Source organism: Pestalotiopsis fici, assembly GCF_000516985.1.
Source record: "Pestalotiopsis fici W106-1 unplaced genomic scaffold PFICI_Scf_8, whole genome shotgun sequence".
Classification (NCBI taxonomy): Eukaryota; Fungi; Ascomycota; class Sordariomycetes; order Amphisphaeriales; family Sporocadaceae; genus Pestalotiopsis; species Pestalotiopsis fici.
The window spans coordinates 1,541,036-1,558,654 of NW_006917098.1; the positions used below are offsets into that span (position 1 = coordinate 1,541,036).

General features: G+C 50.7%; 7 protein-coding genes across 7 annotated transcripts; 3 read left to right on the forward strand and 4 right to left on the reverse strand.

Moving 5' to 3' along the window:
* Positions 1-360: 360 nt before the first annotated feature.
* On the reverse strand, positions 361-3,900 carry PFICI_11160 (uncharacterized protein; the record flags this gene model as incomplete). The annotated part of the gene is made up of 5 exons (XM_007839741.1): positions 361-2,608; positions 2,800-2,925; positions 3,039-3,231; positions 3,295-3,575; positions 3,614-3,900. 5 exons carry the CDS (start codon positions 3,898-3,900, stop codon positions 361-363), a joined length of 3,135 nt encoding a protein of 1,044 aa, XP_007837932.1.
* A 2,014-nt stretch (positions 3,901-5,914) lies between these two features.
* Positions 5,915-6,807, forward strand: PFICI_11161 (uncharacterized protein; the record flags this gene model as incomplete). Its single annotated transcript, XM_007839742.1, has 2 exons — positions 5,915-5,944; positions 6,001-6,807. The coding sequence occupies 2 exons, from the start codon at positions 5,915-5,917 to the stop codon at positions 6,805-6,807; spliced, it is 837 nt and encodes a 278-aa protein (XP_007837933.1).
* A 1,042-nt stretch (positions 6,808-7,849) lies between these two features.
* On the forward strand, positions 7,850-9,529 carry PFICI_11162 (uncharacterized protein; the record flags this gene model as incomplete). The annotated part of the gene is made up of 1 exon (XM_007839743.1): positions 7,850-9,529. One exon carries the CDS (start codon positions 7,850-7,852, stop codon positions 9,527-9,529), a length of 1,680 nt encoding a protein of 559 aa, XP_007837934.1.
* Positions 9,530-9,810: 281 nt separating this feature from the next.
* PFICI_11163 (uncharacterized protein) lies at positions 9,811-12,021 on the reverse strand (the record flags this gene model as incomplete). Its single annotated transcript, XM_007839744.1, has 1 exon — positions 9,811-12,021. The coding sequence occupies one exon, from the start codon at positions 12,019-12,021 to the stop codon at positions 9,811-9,813; it is 2,211 nt and encodes a 736-aa protein (XP_007837935.1).
* Positions 12,022-12,707: 686 nt separating this feature from the next.
* PFICI_11164 (uncharacterized protein) lies at positions 12,708-14,365 on the reverse strand (the record flags this gene model as incomplete). Its single annotated transcript, XM_007839745.1, has 6 exons — positions 12,708-12,848; positions 12,910-13,102; positions 13,158-13,331; positions 13,408-13,594; positions 13,649-13,811; positions 13,865-14,365. The coding sequence occupies 6 exons, from the start codon at positions 14,363-14,365 to the stop codon at positions 12,708-12,710; spliced, it is 1,359 nt and encodes a 452-aa protein (XP_007837936.1).
* Positions 14,366-14,863: 498 nt separating this feature from the next.
* Positions 14,864-16,170, reverse strand: PFICI_11165 (uncharacterized protein; the record flags this gene model as incomplete). Its single annotated transcript, XM_007839746.1, has 2 exons — positions 14,864-15,810; positions 15,873-16,170. 2 exons carry the CDS (start codon positions 16,168-16,170, stop codon positions 14,864-14,866), a joined length of 1,245 nt encoding a protein of 414 aa, XP_007837937.1.
* A 427-nt stretch (positions 16,171-16,597) lies between these two features.
* Positions 16,598-17,509, forward strand: PFICI_11166 (ATP-dependent Clp protease proteolytic subunit; the record flags this gene model as incomplete). The annotated part of the gene is made up of 2 exons (XM_007839747.1): positions 16,598-16,735; positions 16,940-17,509. The coding sequence occupies 2 exons, from the start codon at positions 16,598-16,600 to the stop codon at positions 17,507-17,509; spliced, it is 708 nt and encodes a 235-aa protein (XP_007837938.1).
* Positions 17,510-17,619: the final 110 nt, after the last annotated feature.

The following is a 17,619-nucleotide window of genomic DNA, read 5'->3' on the forward strand; positions in this document are numbered from 1 at the left end:
GAATACGTGAAGGCAAGTTTCGAGGACCGATCTGTCGTTCTTCCGTCCGGTATCAGATATCTCAACCAGAGCAAGAGCTTTTCAATCACAACGTAGTCACTTAGTGCCTAGCATAGTGCCAACCTTGGCAAGCATATTCGCAGTCATAGCACTGCCAATAAGGACTTCCCTCCTACATCAATCAAGCTATACTACACCATACAGAATCGTTTACTACGTCGATTCTTGTGGCAAGTATGGCAACCATACTGCTTCTTCTTATAGTCCCATCGTAACCTCCCGTACTATGATAGGAGTTTATTAAAACTACATTCGTCTACCAGAGCTATCCACCACTGGTAACCGGCCTTGATTCTTAAATTATAGATTCCAGCCTTTTAACCAGGAGGTCAACACTTCCTTGTCGATAGCAGGGATCTCGACCTTGGAAATCTCCCTGGCGCGACTCGTTGCTATGTTGATGGTGTCGGTACCGTCACCTAGTGTCCTATACCAGTCGAGCATCTTGAGCGCAGGCAATCTACTCGCATCTTCAGAGCTCGGAGAGTCGATGCTCTCAAGCTGGCTAACCCAATCTCTCAGAGGGACAATCTGAGTGATTCCAAACGTCTCTCGCACGATATCTACAAGCAGGCTCCAAGGCTGGGGTTTATCAGAGCAGACATTGAACACTTGGACGTCGGCTTGGCCATCCGCAATCATGAATCCTCGCAGCATGGCAGCAACAGTATCTACGGGAATCCAGTCAATCGGAACTACCGTGCCCGGGAAGCTGCCCAGATTCTTGGCAGAGCGTACGATGGCAGATATCCACTGCTGATCAGCCCAAACACCCGTGGAGGCTTTGCTCGGGCCACCGACCTGCCCAACACGAACGATGGAGACTGGTACTCCAGTTTGCCGGTTGGCCGTGATAAGTATGCGCTCGGCTGCCAATTTGGATTGAGCGTAGCCCGTGTTCAAAGCAGCCCGGGCGTCTTCAACAGGCGCTTCGGGAATGAAGGTCTCGTTGGCGAGATTCTCGACGGATGATAACGAGCTGATGAAGATGATTCTGAGCTTGCCTTTGCTCGAAATGGACAAGTCGACGAGGTCTCGGGCTGCCCGCAAAAAGGGCTCGAATGATCGAATCGCAATGCCAAAATCAAGCCTCCAAGAGTTATAGACGATCGCATCTACTTCATTCGCAACGAGGTCATATTGGTCTTGACTGAGCCCGAGGAGTGGCTTGCCGAGTTCAACCTTCAGGTAGGTGAGCTTGTTCAAAAACGGCTCCAAGGCGCCGTCGAGAGCAACCAGGGCGGCGTTCTGTTTCTCCTTTGCATTGACACTGCGATTCAAACAGTAGACCTTGGCAATATCAACGTCTTTCAGCAGAGCCGCAACTGTGTAAGACCCCAAATAGCCGGTTGAACCAATGATAGCGACTGTCGAGATCTTTCCAGAATTGGATTGTTTCGCCAGCCTGCTCGGCAGTCCACTCGTGTGTCGTGCCACTGCATTGTCAATATCGAGTATCTTTTGGGCTTGTGCATCTTCCAAAGGCAAAACATTGTCATTGAGGAACGCCACGAGCACTTTGGACAGATCAGTCAGCGATGCGTTGCGGAATATGACACGCGGTGATAACCATGCAAACGACGTTGAGGTTTGTGCTTGTAAGTTGCGCTTGAGGCTCGCGGTAATTTCCAGAGTCTGCACCGAGTCGAGGCCATACGCAAAGAAATCCTCATCTTCCCCAATAGTTGATGCCGGCGGGAAGGATGGAGCAAGGATCAATCGAAGGAAATTCAGTAGCTTGGCTGGCTCGTAGACCGTCTTGACCGTCGACTCTAGGCTGACATTGACCATCTGTGGCTGTGGGGGCGTAGCCGAGTATGCAGCCTCGATTTCGCTCTCATAGGAGCGCTCCGTGACTTTGCGCACGATAGTGTTCTTTGCAGTTCTTGCGAAAGGCTTTTCGGATGTGGCGCAGATAACCTTCCCTGGAGCGACACGACCCGGTCCGGGGATTCGCGCGTTGGCTTCCTCGATCCGGGGTCGGAGTGTTTGTAAGAAGCTCTCTGTCGCACTTTTTTCCAAGGATTCCTTTGGTTCCACAAGAAGAGCGGTCTGATTCCTCTCGTTGCCCACAAGCAATGCGCCCAGGACCGAGGGATGGCCTTGAATATATTGCTCCAGAGGTATAGGGTTGACCTTTTCGCCGTTGGCCAAGACGATAATGTCGTCCCTGCGTCCAAAGTACTTGTACAAATTTGGTTTTGTGGGGTGCTTGACAAAAAGATCCTTGGTATGGTAGGGACTGACGCCTGGCAAATTATGGTACAGAGGGCACATGTCCTTGTTGGTCTCATCTGCCAGGATGACTAGCTCATATGTGCCCTCGTGAGAATCATACAACTGCATCTCATGTTTCATTGCGAGTTCATGATACATCCAGTCCTCACGAGGCTTGTGGAGCTCGGGCAGAGGGAAAGTCTCCGTTGAGCCAATCCAGTTGAAAAGCTCGACGGCAGTGCTGGCTTTGTCTCCAACAGCTTCTGCAGCAGGCGCACCAGCAACGGCGGCAAACTTGAGACTTCTCAAGAAGTCCATGCCATCAGGATCACTAGTAAGTTGAATTGTGTTAGCTTCTCAACCTTGTCTCAGTTATGTAGAAATTTCAACCAAATTCTTGAGCGACAGCTCAGAGGGAGGGCAAAGATTTCCCGAGACAACAATATGGGATCAGGAAAGAAAATAGACTACTAGAAATTCTGCAAGAATTAACCAAGAGAAAATATAAACTTTAGTACTTACTGGAGAATTGCTTGCAGCAAGGCGGGAACAACCATGACACCTTTGAGCTCTTGCTGCCGGGCCATCTCCTTGAGCATGGCAACATCGGGAGCAATGTGTGGTGGGCCCAGTACGAATGTGACATTTCTGAAGATGCCGAGACCTATCAATGATGAGTACAGTCGAGCCAATAGTCGCCAAAGCATAAAAGCTTACTCGTAAAGAACCAGAACCCTCCCAGCTGCAAGCTTATCAGTCACAAGAACCAAGACGAAGTGAACAGGAATGAACTCACGTGGAAGAAGGGCAAGATCAAGAACATGCGCGTTTCCTCTTCAAAGGCGAAAAATGTGGTATCCCTCTTCTTTCGCCCAGGCGGAGCTGGAACATTGTGCTCGTAATCTACTGCAGCAAAGCTTCCATGGGTCATGGTAATTGGCTTGGGCATACCTGCTCCATACTTAGTCCGGGGCTCATCTACGCCTGAAATCCGTCATGGAACTATCAACCACTCACCAGTTGAACCAGACGAATGCAAAACGGCGATCGGGTCATTTCTAGCATCGTCAAAACTCTTGGAGAATAGATAGCGCGGTGGATCACTATCTAGCATCTCTTGAAGAGAGGGCAGTGTCTCGGTGCGAATCGAAGGAGCCAAATCTTGCAGTGGTTTGATCAAGGGAGCGAGTTCTTGAGCAAACAGGACCTTTGTGCTGCCAGTCTGTTCCATCAACGATTGATTGACCACTGCAGAGTTGCGAGGAGAAGGAATGAGCATCTGAAATGTATTAGTGAGTCTGCATAGAAAAGTTTGCAGTATTCACTTGCCTTGTACCCTGCTTTCACGGCCGCCAAGAAAGTGACGGGACCGCGAAGCTCCGAGAGTCCTATATAAGTGATTGTCTCAAAGCTATCGCTCTTGCCAAACTTATTCTCGATCCATGCGGCCATGTAATCGATACAACGACCAAAGTCTGCCATTGTAAAGTCCAAGAAGCCATCCCTGACGTCTGCTGTCTTTGGGTACGAAGTGTAAACTCTGGTCGGGTTTGAGTCACGAAGCTCGTCCACAACGTGGGGGAGGAGCCTCCGCCCGTAAGAGTTGGTGCCATTCGTCGTCATTCTGATTTGATAGATGCCACAAAGTAGGTGGTTGGACAATGAATGGTCGAGAAAGGGCAACTACATATATATGAACGAGATCTCAAGTGAAACTTGAAGGGGCATTGCATGTAATAATATGGTCAGGGCAGGCCAGCTTGCCCTAACAACAAAATACCCCAGAGCAGTACGTATGTGTTTTCGTGTCAGATGCATCGCCGTTTTTGTGACAATGCCGGCCGGCGGTGGAGCCTGAGCAGATCACGTATGCCAGTGCCGTCTGCCCCTCAACCTGACCTGCACTGCCTGATACTGTAGATCTGACCAACAGAGCCAACAGAGCCAACAGAGCCAACAGAGCCAATAATAGCGGGTGAGCGGGGTGGCCGTTGACAGGGTATAGTGGAGCGAGGGGTGAATATGGGGCACTACTGCCACTGAGCCGTAGAAATACAGGACGCTAGACCATATTCATTCGAGGGATATGATGACTGACCCAAGTTGATCCTGGCGAACGCTGATGATTTGTGGCGACAAGCGTTATGTTCATGATTAGCAGTGTCATGTTAGCTACGGAGTATTTCCTAACATACACTAGATACTAACCTACATGTGTAACCTAGTTGATAGGGCTACAGGGCTACAGGGCTACAGGGCTTGTTTCTTTTAGTGGCAGTGCCTGGCCCGCACTTGAGTAGGTAGAAACACACGATGTACACTGGTTGAATTGCTCAGGGCTCTTTCCTCTCGCTTACTCCCACTATACGATAAGCAAGTTCACCATATCTTCTAGTGCTGCTGACTGCATCTGCCATCGTCACATGGGGTCATTTCGTCCGGATCATTAGAGTTTATTGACTTTTATTTGACATGAAATCAGCTCCCGAATTTCAATGGCCAAGTTGACAAGGCGAGTGGCCCTGCCAAGACTACATACACCCTTGCAGGTTGGGTGTGACCAGGTCTTGACCACTGATCCAAACACACCTATATGCTTACCTACTCATTTTCTGTGTATCATGGTAAATCTGAGACTTTTTATTGAGATATCTGTCTTTCCTGCAGCAAGCCACTTCCAAAGTCTTACGACTACCATGAAGTTGGATTATAGTGTAATCTCGAGGTGAAACTCCTGCTTGCGCCTGCTCACCAAGATATATACCAGTCTTGTTTTGCCTTTGGGCGACGAGAGGAATCAGACAGTTCTCCTTGTGGAACCAAAAGGAACCTTGGACAAAGGTGCAACAGGGAGTTCTTACACACACTCTGGCCATTATTTACGGGGCGGCGCAATGGGCAAACATGATGACTTGATCCGAATGCGACAGATCAAGTCTAGTCCCGAGTCTGTATAGTGGGATTCGGATACCTTGCTGAAGGACTTGTACCACGGGTGAAATGTGTCTACCGAAAGCACCAAATGGGCTGTCGGGGCTTGATTTTCTGCCCCAAGTGCCGGGAGACGGTGCTAAGCATTGCGCCGAGGGAACGCCACTGCACCTGATGATTGGGGGCCTCGGAGCAGTTTACGTGCGCCACATTTACTTGCGCTTTGTGCTAAGCCCAAAATAGTATTTGTAGGTCTTGGCACTCGACTTGGAGCATCCCCATGTAAGATGGACATTCGTCACGCCTCGAGTTATCACTGACGATCAAGTCACTAGGTCAAGCAAATGGATCTGAAATCATTCAATAAGATCATTCGTAAGAGGTGCAGCCTAAGTGTCAGACGGGATTCATTGAGCCGTCTAGGACAAGGTCGAGTCGTGCTATTGTGACTGTGTTGTTAGATCGCGTTGCTTTGAGGGAGCCTTGATATCTCGAGTCTCGACTATAAGACTGCTTACCTCGCACCCGTTACGAGTTGTCAAGTCATGAATTATAATGCTCAACAATTGTTCACTCGGCGCATTAATATTGAGAACTTTTCGTCTATTATCATTCAAGCAGCTGCGTTTCCGCACTCTTTACCTATAATAACGATACTTTGTTCAGTCGCGCAGACAGGCAATCCAAGTATCCAGCTCAAATAAACATGGATTCCTCGTGCAACGAATGCATCAAGGTATGCTTACACATTGAAACAGCTGTTCAAGCCATACAGTGCTCATCGAATTCAAGGGCTCCATCCATAAAGGCCAACCTGTGGGCCAAGAAGAAGTCATCCATGGCCTCAACACGTATGTGACTGGCAATCGTACCAGCGCCCGAGGCATCATTGTCATGTACACGGATGTATTTGGCCTGGCGCTGCCCAACAACAAGCTCATTGCCGACGCCCTGGCCAAGAGCGGCGAGTGGCTAGTGTACATGCCCGATTTCTTCAAGGGCGACCCCGTCCCGCTCAAGATGGCGGACCTCTTGATCCCCGTCGACGCGGCCAACCAGTCTACGCTCTGCAAATATACCGGTCTGCTGGCCAGCGCCCCATCCTTTGTCCTGTGGATGACACGGCACAAGGCGGGACCGACCGACAAGACGTGTATGGACTTTTTGCGGTCGCTGCGGCGCGCCACGCCCAGAACCCAGAAAATCGGAATGGTTGGCTTCTGCTGGGGAGGCAGGTACGCGATTCGCGCCGGCCTTACGAGTAATATGCTGGAGATGGACGGCGCCGAAAAGGTCCCCTTGGTGGATGCGGTCGTGGCTTTACACCCGAGCAACATGATCCTGCCGGACGATGTGGCGGCGCTCTCGGTCCCAGTCAGCTACGGCTGGGGGCAGGAGGACACGCAAGTCAGTATTGAGATGAAAGGCAAGATTGAAAAAATTCACGCATCAGCAGCGGTGCCCGAGATGGAACACAAGGTTTACAAGCCTGGACGGCATGGATTTGCGGTCCGCGGAAACCCAGATGATCCGCAGGAGAGGGCGTGCTTGGAAGATTCCATTACTCAGATCTTGACGTGGTTCGGAAAGTGGTTATAAAGATGGAAATGGGGGAATATAGATTAGACAAGTTTATTAGAGCTGAAATTATTGGCGTTATCGAAACATGTTGTATCAGTATCCATTCTTAGGGACGTTCACGTCCACATCATCGTGAGATGAATTGGAAGTCGTGAGACTGAGCGGATTTCCCTATGAGAGCTGTGATGAAATTCGATCAGATCATGCCAGTCTCATATGCGACCTAGCGGCACGACACCCCGGCATCCATGCACTAGAAATTGGCAGAATAGTTGATCAAGACTTGTACAATCGATATGGCCTGACTCATCTTTAAAGCCATCCGCAATCTCTGCCTTGCACCCTGAATAGCATCTATTTCGAAAGTCTTGTCGCGGAACTGGGAGCCGCATGCTGTCACTCGAAGGATTTTCTTCGGAAACAAAGTTGATGCCTAGCCCTAGGTAAATAGTCGGATATAAGGCTCCAGACGAAGGGGCCTAGCCAGGTGAAAACAGCTAGAATCTCCGCTGCCAAGCGACCAAAATAGTATTGGCCTTGCCTAGGTCCTCTTAGCTGAGAATCAAACAAATTTGCAGGGAGACGTATCCTCCACAGGCCAGGACTCTGTATAAAGAGATGGATTCGACTGTCGGTGGCATTCTTTATCCATGCCAAGTTGAAAATTCTCTTGATTTACAAAGCGCGTCATAAAAATAGCATTGACGTAAATCTTCAGCATCGTACAAGAGATCAGCAGACCCAGACGCTCGGCTCAATGGTGGACTGTCTAAGCCCAAAAAATTAAGCTTACCTTTTAGCGTGTATATCGGCCGTTCTAGCACCTTGACTGGTGATACCATTGTGCCAATTTCCAGTGTCTTGGCGACTATTCCCCTGCTCTGCCCCTGCGGCACAGCACGAGGGAAAAGGGCATGAACTCGACGTATTATACCAGGTGCAGACCAGCGCCAAACAACAATAGCATTCCTTCTCTCTCTCTCTCCTGTTTACGTCTCGTTCGCTTCCTGTCGTTTCCCCCTCATCGTCGCTCGTTGTTGCTCATCCTCTGTCTTCTCCAATGAGGACGTCCATTCTTTTCGCCGTAGCAGCAGCGGCGGGAGCCTCTGCTCAGATACGGTTACCCTTTTCCCGTCAATCATATCCTAGACAGCCTTCTACGCAGAAACGAACAGTGACGGCAGAGCTATTTAGCGCCGACTCACGATATGTAGTAAACGCCACCGTCGGAACGCCACCACAACATGTCTCTTTCCAGCTCACCCTATCCTCTGACCAATCATGGGTCCCGGATGCGCAATATTGCAACACGGACAGCTACTACTCGTATTACTCCAAGTATGAGGGTTGCATTGGGGGCTCATACAATCATAATGTATCGTCAACCTATGTGAACGGCGATGAAGACGACGATACTTTCTACGTGTATGACCTCAGCGACAGATATGCATACGGCAAAACAATGAACGAAACGATTGGCTTTGCCGGTGGCCAAAATGTCTCCAATCTCAACCTGGGACGCGCTTCCGAGGCTGATACATGGGGAGGTGTCATGGCTCTCGGTTACAACGGCACCTATTCATATAACCCTAATATTCTTGACCGGATGCTGGCCTTGGGCTTCATAAACTCGACGTCCTATAGCTTGTGGGTTGACCAAGAGGATGCCGAGACTGGCCATGTGCTCTTTGGTGCCATTGACACGTCGGCCATTGATGGGACGCTCAAGCGATTCAGCGTCGACCGGTCACACTATGACGAGTCGAGTTATAGCTGGAGTTATACCAACACCTTTTCTGCCAGCATCGTGGGACTCAACTCCAGTTCATCGTCGGATGGCAGCTTTGCGCCGGTCATCTCAAACACCTCGGCGCTGCCCCTGGTCACCCTTGACCCTACCTCGTCACTCTCTGTCGTCCCGGAGGAAGTAGCTCATGCCATCTGGGACTTGACTGGTGCTCATTATGATGAGCTTCTGGATATTGCCATCATCCCTTGCTCCTCCCGCGACACCCTTACCGAGGAACTAGCCATCCAGCTCAGCAGTCTTGACGAGGGCCCCGTCTTCAATGTCCCACTGTCCGACTTGGTCATGGCCGACAACAGCCTGTCTGACATTATTGATTACTACTACTATTATTCCACCGATGAAGAAACAGACTATAGCGACTATTGCCTCTTTGGTGTACAAATGACAAACGACTCGTCGTATACGTACAGCAGATATGAGGACAACTGGGTGCTGGGCGGTGGGATGCTGAAGCGTCAGTACATGGTCTTTGATTTAGCCAATGAGGACGTCGCCATGGCTCCCATCAAATTTGGGGGTAGTGATGGCTCCGACTCGAGTGACACTGTCATCGCCTTTTCCATGTACGGTGCCAAGATTCCAGAGTCGACTGGCGAAGACAGCAAATGTTATGCGGACGACGAAGAATGCAATGGATCCTCGAGTGGCAGTGGTCGTTCAGGCAGCAGTAGCAGCTCCAGCTCCAGTGATAGTGACGGTTGGAACGAACAGTCTGACTACATTGGCTTGATCGTTGGCTTCAGCATTCTGGGTGCTGTCATGTTGGGAATAGCCATCTGGGGTATCGTCAAGTGTTGCCGGGATAATAACCGCCATGGAACGGATGCATTGGCTGCAGACAAGGAGACGGCCTCCCCAGAGACTGCCCCGGCTGCCGCATCACCAGCGACTCAGCAGGTGGCTCATAATACTACGGCGCCGGCCGTCTAAACAGGCACGTTTTAATTTATAATACAATAATTAGAAATAAACATGATTCACGAAATTTGTGTGTCCATGCCGCCTACTCTGGAATGTGATCTTTGGCAGTTTTAAAATCAGCCATTCTGCTCTTTATTTTGATAATGTACTACGGTTACGCAGAGGGCAAACTATTAAACACCTTCAACGCGAGAGAATGGGGGGAAAATAGTATCAGTAACAGTTTCTCTTTGGTACTCTATAGTGCACGATCATCTTTGGCGGCTATACTAGAGGTATTATACATTAACTCAACTCGCCAGCTTCCAGACTACAACTCCAGCGCCTGGTATTTCTCCATCACTACCAATGATCAATTGCGCGTCTCCAATACTAGGAGGCGACACGGGAGACGTCCCGTAGTTGAATGCCCACACAAGGTCACCTCTCCTCAGTAACCTGAGCGAAGACCCCAGGTCATTGGCCTTGTCCGCCGTCCGGCCCAAAAGATCCGTGATGTTTGCAGAAGCCGCCACATCACCTAGATAAGAGACCAAGAGATCGCTGGACGGCTTGAACGCAAGATAGTGCCACCCGTCCTTTTCGCACGCGGCCGGTTTTCCCGGGCGATGCGGCGACGTGTAGGAAATGGTGGCGTTGCTGGTAAGATTGGCCCGCTCGCACGAGATCCATTCCTCTCGCCCGTCGATGCTGTAGTTGGCGCCATTGTACAAGACGCCGCTGCCGGCGTAGCTGGGGGGCGTCTCGACGCGAGTGACACGCAGAGGGAGGCGGTCGCCCAGCACGCCATCTCCGGGGTTCAGACCAGGCGTATTAGCAAACTCTGCAGTCTTGGATCCAGTGTGTGGTCCGAATATCACGGGCCCGTCAAATGACTTTAGGGCGGATTGGAATGCCTCGGGGACGATTGGTAGACTGGGCGCCACGACCATTCGGTAGCCGTCGAGAGGTTGGTCGGGCCCAATCACATCAATTGACAGCCCCAGTCGGCGAAGCGCAGAGTAAAAGATGTAGATCAGATCAAAATATGATACAACCGTGTCCGTATACCCGGCGCTCTTGACGTCCCAACTGCCGCTATATGGCTCAATCTGCCAAGTCCAGAAGGAAGCATAGTCAAAGATAAAGGCAACATCGGCCTGGGCTTCTTCTTGAGTTACTTCTTGTCTCAGAGTCGGTAGCTGCTCCTGTACCAGTTGCTGCACCTCGAGGAGGCCATCATCAGCCACATAGTCAGAGGTGTGCAGCCCAGAGAGCGTCTGCTCCTGGGCGTACGGGACCTGGCGCCAGCGAAAGTAGTTGACCATGCTGCCGGATGCGGCAAAAGTCTCGAGCGTCCACAGCTGCACCATGCCCTCCCAGGGGCTGACGCGATACTGGCCCCAGTTGAGCACGCCGGGCTCCATCTCCATGACTCCGTACGGTCCCGACGTGGTGTTGTAAGCGGCCCCCGCAACGCCTCGGTAGAGACCGTGGTGAAACGCCTGCCAGTCGGGAAGACCGGTGCGTAGCGTGTCAAAGAGCTCTTGCGAAGAGAGCCACGAAAAGGTGCTCGGCCCATTGAGTGCGTACTGGTCAAACGTTGCCAGATCAATGCCCGTCTCCCGTGCAAACTTGTAGTGGTCAAAGTCGGTGAATGCCATCATGAAGTTGGTGGTAATGGCCTGTCCGGGCGCGTATTGCCTGAGAATGGCAACCTGCTCCTTGGCAAAGTCAATGACCATGTCGGACGAAAAGGTGTACCAGTCCAGCGTGTGGAGCTCATTGTTGGTATAAATCTCCAAAAAGGGCGGCTGGACAGCCTCAAAACTCTCGTACTGGCTAGACCAGAATACTCGGCCTTGCGCCTGGTTCAGGCTCTCAATGGTGCCGTACTTTTCCTGCAGCCATATCCGGAAACGCGCAATGGCATTATGATCATAGCTCCTAGTGGTGTCGTGGCAGCCCAATTCATTGTCGATTTGCCAGGCCACCACGGCCGAGTGATTTCCATAGTGTTCGGCCAACTTCTGCGTGATCTTTTGGCTCAGATTCCGATAATCATAAGAGGAAAAACTATAGTGGCGGCGCGAACCGAATATCAAGGTAGTGTTGGTGCGGTCAACAAAGTTGACGTCGTACTTTTGAGTCAGCCAATTTGGAGGCGACGCCGTAGGAGTTCCCACGATTGCTTTCAACCCATACTTTTGGAATAACTCGAGTGTCTTGTCGAGGACCGTAAAGTTGTATTGTCCTTCGATGGGTTCCAGGAGAGCCCAGTCAAACTCATTGACGCGAACGTAGGAAATGTTATTGTCTCTCATCTGAGATATGTCCGACTCCCACGAAGATTCGGGCCATTGAGAGGGATAATAGTCGACGGCAAGATGCAGCCCGTCTGGCCATCGGTTTTGTGAAGGAAGTGTAATACTGCTTCTGGCCTGGGGTAAATGATTATACTTGGCAATGCTGCCGACCGCGGCCGACAGGACAAGCCCAATAACCTTTTTTAAAGATGCCATGGCCGCAATCGAACGTAATCAAGTCTCCTACCTGGAGGCTCTCTCCGTGAACAGGAACGGCGTCCGGCGCACCTCTCAAATACCATTGCAAGACCTCGCTTGGAAGATCAAAAGTCCTCGTCTCGAGGTCCACCCTGGATCTTCATAATAGTTTGATTGATCCATCAACAAATGAGCGAATTAGTCGAGCCAAGTACCATGTCGATACCCACATCGCAACTGCTTCTTCCCCGCAAACCAACGGCCCATGATGATTTACCCCATCTCTCCTCGCTACATTCGGCTCGCGGGATACACTTGCGGGGTCCCCAAAGTACGCATCATGGCATCATGCCTCTACGGAGAGGCTGGGGTTTATACTTGATCCCTGTGTAGATTTGTCTTGGCGTCTTTGTCAACGGGTATTCACCGGCAACCTTTGTCCACTATAACTTCTCCACCTAGTCATTTTCAATGCTCAGTCTTGTTTACTAATTGGTGCGCTTATAACCCAAATGCCACTATGATATTCAATCCCGACGCTTGGCATACGCTCCTACTTTGGTATTGACCGTTTATGCAAAGAGGTATACTACAGCACGAAGAAGTCTCCACAAGAGACTGCTGAAAATCTAAAGCCAGCTCTGCCAATCTATGATAATCTCGATCCAAAAAAGAAAACATCACCAACACCTATTACATGTAAATCAAGCAAACTCGGGTGCATCGCTGAGATTCCTGGTCTCGATGAAAAAGGACAAGAACCAGTGCCCAAATCTAGCCACCGGGATCGTGTACGAGAACAATCTGAGAAAGATGCGGTCGATGAGTCTGGAAAGGTTCAGGGGCTGCAGAAACATTGTCAGCAAGAGCACGTAGGCAAAAAAAAGGGGGTGGATATCGTCTTACCACAAAATTCGCGCCTCCGCTCTTCTTTACCCATCCAAAGGCGCGAGGAATCATTCCCGTCTCGTACTGGTTCACTGCCGCCTCAAAGTCTTTGTACTCGAGGCCCTGCGGTGTCGAGGCTTTCTCGGCCAGTCCGCGGATGAGAGGTAGCATGTCTGCCGTGTCGTGCATGGCCTGCTGACCGCCCATTCCTCTGCGACATGTTAGTATCAAAGTTGATTGTGACAAGACGTGTCTCATAGTCATACCTGTTGGGGAGCATGGGGTGGATGGCGTCACCCATCATCCAGACGTGGGCATTACCCGCAGTCGGCGTCTTGGGAGAAGCGACTTCTCGGCGCCAGTTGATTGACGGCTTGGATCCCACCCTGGGGCTCAAGATGAACATTTCTCGTCCGTAACAGAGCTTCAATAGCTGTTGACTGCATTTCACCATCATCATTAGCAAACATGCTTCCTGTACACCCCGGGGCAGCAGACGTGGCGAGGCGGGCTTACTGCTTGGGAGACCAGTCCGAGTATACTCTTGCTATGGCCTCCCAACGCTGGTCCAAGGTCATGGTCTCTAGAGCATCCGACATGCTCTCGGGCCAGCACAGCGACATCATACACGATGAGTGTTCTTGGTCAAGCTTTGCCGTATCACCAGTATCACGCTTGCTGCTGTAATCTTTTGGAAGATAGGCTGAGAAAATGGTCGTCAGTGACGGTAAGTTGCAGGACAAGGAGCAGCGCATACCGCAAAAGTACATGAGTTTGCCATCCTGAAGAGTCGCGATTGGTGACGCGAGGAGTTCTTCGTCGACAGTGTTGTACAGGCTCAAAGGTAGATCGCATTTTGTGAGTAGTGCTCTGATTTTCTCCACCGGTTTGATATTGTTCAAGCCCACCATTTCATTGACCTGGCAATCAGTCAGCTTCCTTGAAGACAATCATTCTCGGTGTAGCGCATCACCTTTGAACGATTACCATCGGCACCGATCAACAGATCGCATGTGTCCGTCGAGCCATCATCAAAGGAAACTTGCACCAACTCCTTGTCCCCTTCATGGATGATTTGGAAATCCACAAATTTCTTGCCATAGTGAAGTTTGCCGAGCTTGGTAATCGGGTCGGCCAAGACGTCGCGCAACACGATGCGATCTATCGGCACCGACTTGCTATAAGTCGGCAATTGATTCAGGTCCAGGAACTTGCGAAACGACTTGTCAAACAGGATGGGGACCTTGGAGTTGGGACCAATGTGTTTGACCACGGCGGCGAGATGCTCGGGCTGGAGACAGGCCCTCATGCCAATCAGCGCATTCTCGCCAAAGCGAATCTGATATCCAGCCCTCTTGGAATCCTGTGCGTCTCGCTCGTACACGGCAAATTCAATGCCATGCTTTGCGAGCCCGTTGGCCAGCAACGAGCCCGAGAGACCTGAGCCAATGATGATGACCTTGAATGAGCCCATGTCTCGGAACGAATTGAAAGTTCCCTACTTTGAACCGAAATTCAAGGCCTCGTTGGACCCGGGACCAGTGGTGGAAGTAATACCATGGCTTATGTATTTTACAGAGCACATGCGACCGGAATTCGTCATTGTCTGCAAGCTCTAGGACCATCGATTTACCGGCTATCTGACCGAACAAGATTACGCATTCGTCTGTCGTGGGTACACTTTTATCTGAAAATGTCGTGCTGCACGGTCGTTTGGGTATACCCACCTGCCAGGTAGGGCAGCTGATTGCGTATACATCACCAGCGGAGCTTTCCCTCACGGTCTTGATCCGTTATCTGTCGCATTATATAACCCCTGTCGACCGACCAATGGAGATGGCCATTTACTCAGTGAGGATTAATGCAGTTCCGCTTACTAAGTCTTTTGCATCGGAATTCACATTGAAGGCGAAAATATCTGGTCATTAATATAGTTCAAATATATTGTATTTTCCGGCTCAAAGACGTTCTGTCAGTCGGCTCGGCTCGGTAGAGATGCATCCATGAGCAACCCATTAAAATCGTATATATAGCCTTGCAACTTCCAAAGTCTTAGTTGCAAGTCAGTGGTTCTCCTTCCGGCCAGCATAAAAATAGATCCGTCCTGCAATACTCCTCCTTGCATCTTGACCTTGTCTGCCAATTCCTGTCCAAGCAACATGGGCATGTTGTGCACGACGAGGCTTACTTTACCCTTCTCGGAGCTAAGATCGAATGTTGAAAATGGTCCTGGTTTGACTTGCTCGCTGTCATGTCCAAACCAGAGCACGGCGCCCTTGTGTTTAAATTTGACGTCGTCCCAGCCAAAACACTTGACAATGTAGTAGCGTTTGTCCGTTTCGCACATCATCGAAAGGTACAATATGTCCTGGACAACTTGCTCGCGCATCTGTTGTAACACGAACTGGTCCATATCTTCCCGCCAGATAGCTTTTGCTCCCAGAGGCTTGAACTTTGAGTTGCTGGAGCCAAAAAATTTACGGTAAAATTCCGAGTTGCCACCCTCTGGCGCAGTATTGCGGCGGCTCTTCTTAACTGGTGCCATCGATTTGATAACATCTTGGCGCGCTAATACATAGGTAGAAGGGCCTGCACTTGTGCTTTCTGGTGGTTCGTTCGACTGTGTTGCTGATGATACCGCGTCTTGTGGCCCTGGTAAATCGACTGGTTTGACGCTTAGGTCCACTGCTGCTTCTGCCACTCCACCCATATCGTCTTCTATTGTGACTTCTGCGACTGCATCATCGGCCTCGGCTGCAGCGTCCTCGGCAGGAGGCTGATGCAGGGCAAGGCTCTTCGACACCCACCACGGTTTGCCAGTCTCGGGATGTAGGACGACATTGAAATCTTGCAGGAAGAATGAGGGCAAGCGGAGTCTTGTCATGCTATCGTATCGGACAGGAGTAGCAAGCGCTTGAGCTATAGTGGTGTCAGGGAGAGCGCGAGAGAAGGTTGCTTGGGAGTGAATCAAATGCGCTTACCAAATGGATTTTTCTGGAATCTCCTCTCAAAGACATTTCTGAGTTTCCCAGGCTTGGGCTTCTGCTGTTTGAAACGGTCTCTTGCCTCCCAAAAAGTTGGATCCATCACAGGCGACAAGGGAAGATCGCCCACGGCTGTCTTGACTGTCTTGCCATCTGGATCGATGCTAAAGCTCTCGGATCGTTCGTTCGTCGCATCATGGTCATGTTGAGGCGGTTGTGTCGCCGAGCTGTATAGTCGTATGAATTCATGTCGACAGGTAGCACTGCTACGTCGCAGCGCTGCACATTGTCTCATAACCGCATATGGCTGGTAGAATCGTAGAGTGAATGCGCTGAAGGAAGCTTTTCAAAAACTTTTGGCGTCAATTGAAGGCCATCGCAGGCGTCAATCTGATAAGAAGCAGGAATGACGCAAATCTCGGCAGGGTGCATTAGTCTAGCGGATGCGAAGCTCCAACGCCCAGGGCTCGCAGGGCTCCGTTTCCATGCCCAGATTCAGCGGGTCAGGGCGCTAAATAGCCAAAAGTCAGAACCCCACGCAGCCAGTGAACCACGACATCGGAGCCAGCTACTAGGTATTTGTCTGCTTGCCTTACTTACCTAGCTTCTGCTTTCTTACCTGCGACCAACTACGCCTTGTCTTGACGAGCTCGTAGTTCACCACTTCAAGCCGCAGAACACTGCCAAGCACAGACTCGTGTCTACGTGATAAGTCTGACAAGATGATCTGCCAACGCGCAATCTGGCGCCAGTGCCGACAGGTCGCGTCTCGTCAAGTTCGCAACTTCTCTCAATTTCCTGGCGGGCCTAGCTACCCTCCCTCGGCCGCCATCCCGCTGCCATACATCACAGAGGTTTCAGTAAGCTCCGGAAGCCATTGCAACCTATCTATATGCTGACAGTCAAGTCTGGGGGATGGAAAACATGTAGGATTCTTACTGCGACTACTCTCACTCGAACCGCCGGCTGACCGAGACATTTCCAGATGACATATTTTCAAAACTCCTTCAAGTACGCTGCTGCACCAATCACCAGCTGAGCCTCGTCCACTGACACATGATTAGGAGCGCATAATCTGTCTCAATGGCCCTGTTGACGATACAGTATCGGCTTCTATAGTGGCGCAACTTCTATGGCTCGAGTCCGACAACCCCGACAAGCCCATCACCATGTACATTCACTCCCCGGGAGGCTCAGTCGTTGCTGGCCTTTCAATCTACGATACCATGACCTACATTCGATCTCCTGTTTCCACAGTATGTCTCGGCCAGGCCGCTTCCATGGGCTCTCTATTGCTGGCTGGCGGAGAAAAGGGCAAGCGATATGCGCTTCCGCACAGTAGCATCATGGTTCACCAGCCATTGGGAGGGACACAGGGACAGGCCAGTGATATTCTCATCTATGCCAATCAGATACAGCGGACGAGAGAGCAGCTCAACGAGATCTTCCGGAAACACCTGAATCAGGCGCATGGTACGGACAAGTATGGGCCAAAGGATATGGAAGAGATGATGGACCGCGACAGATATCTCAGCGCACAAGAGGCGAAAGATATTGGTATTATCGACGAGATCCTTACACGGAGGCCTTCAGAGAAGAAGGAGGGCGATAAAGACGGACCAGAAAAGTCGTAAGCTTTGGTGGTAAATTACACACTTGAGCAGAACACGACAAATGGGCGATTACTGATGCCGTTACGCTGCGAAAGGAAATTGGTGGGTTTGCTGAAAAGCACGGAGTAACT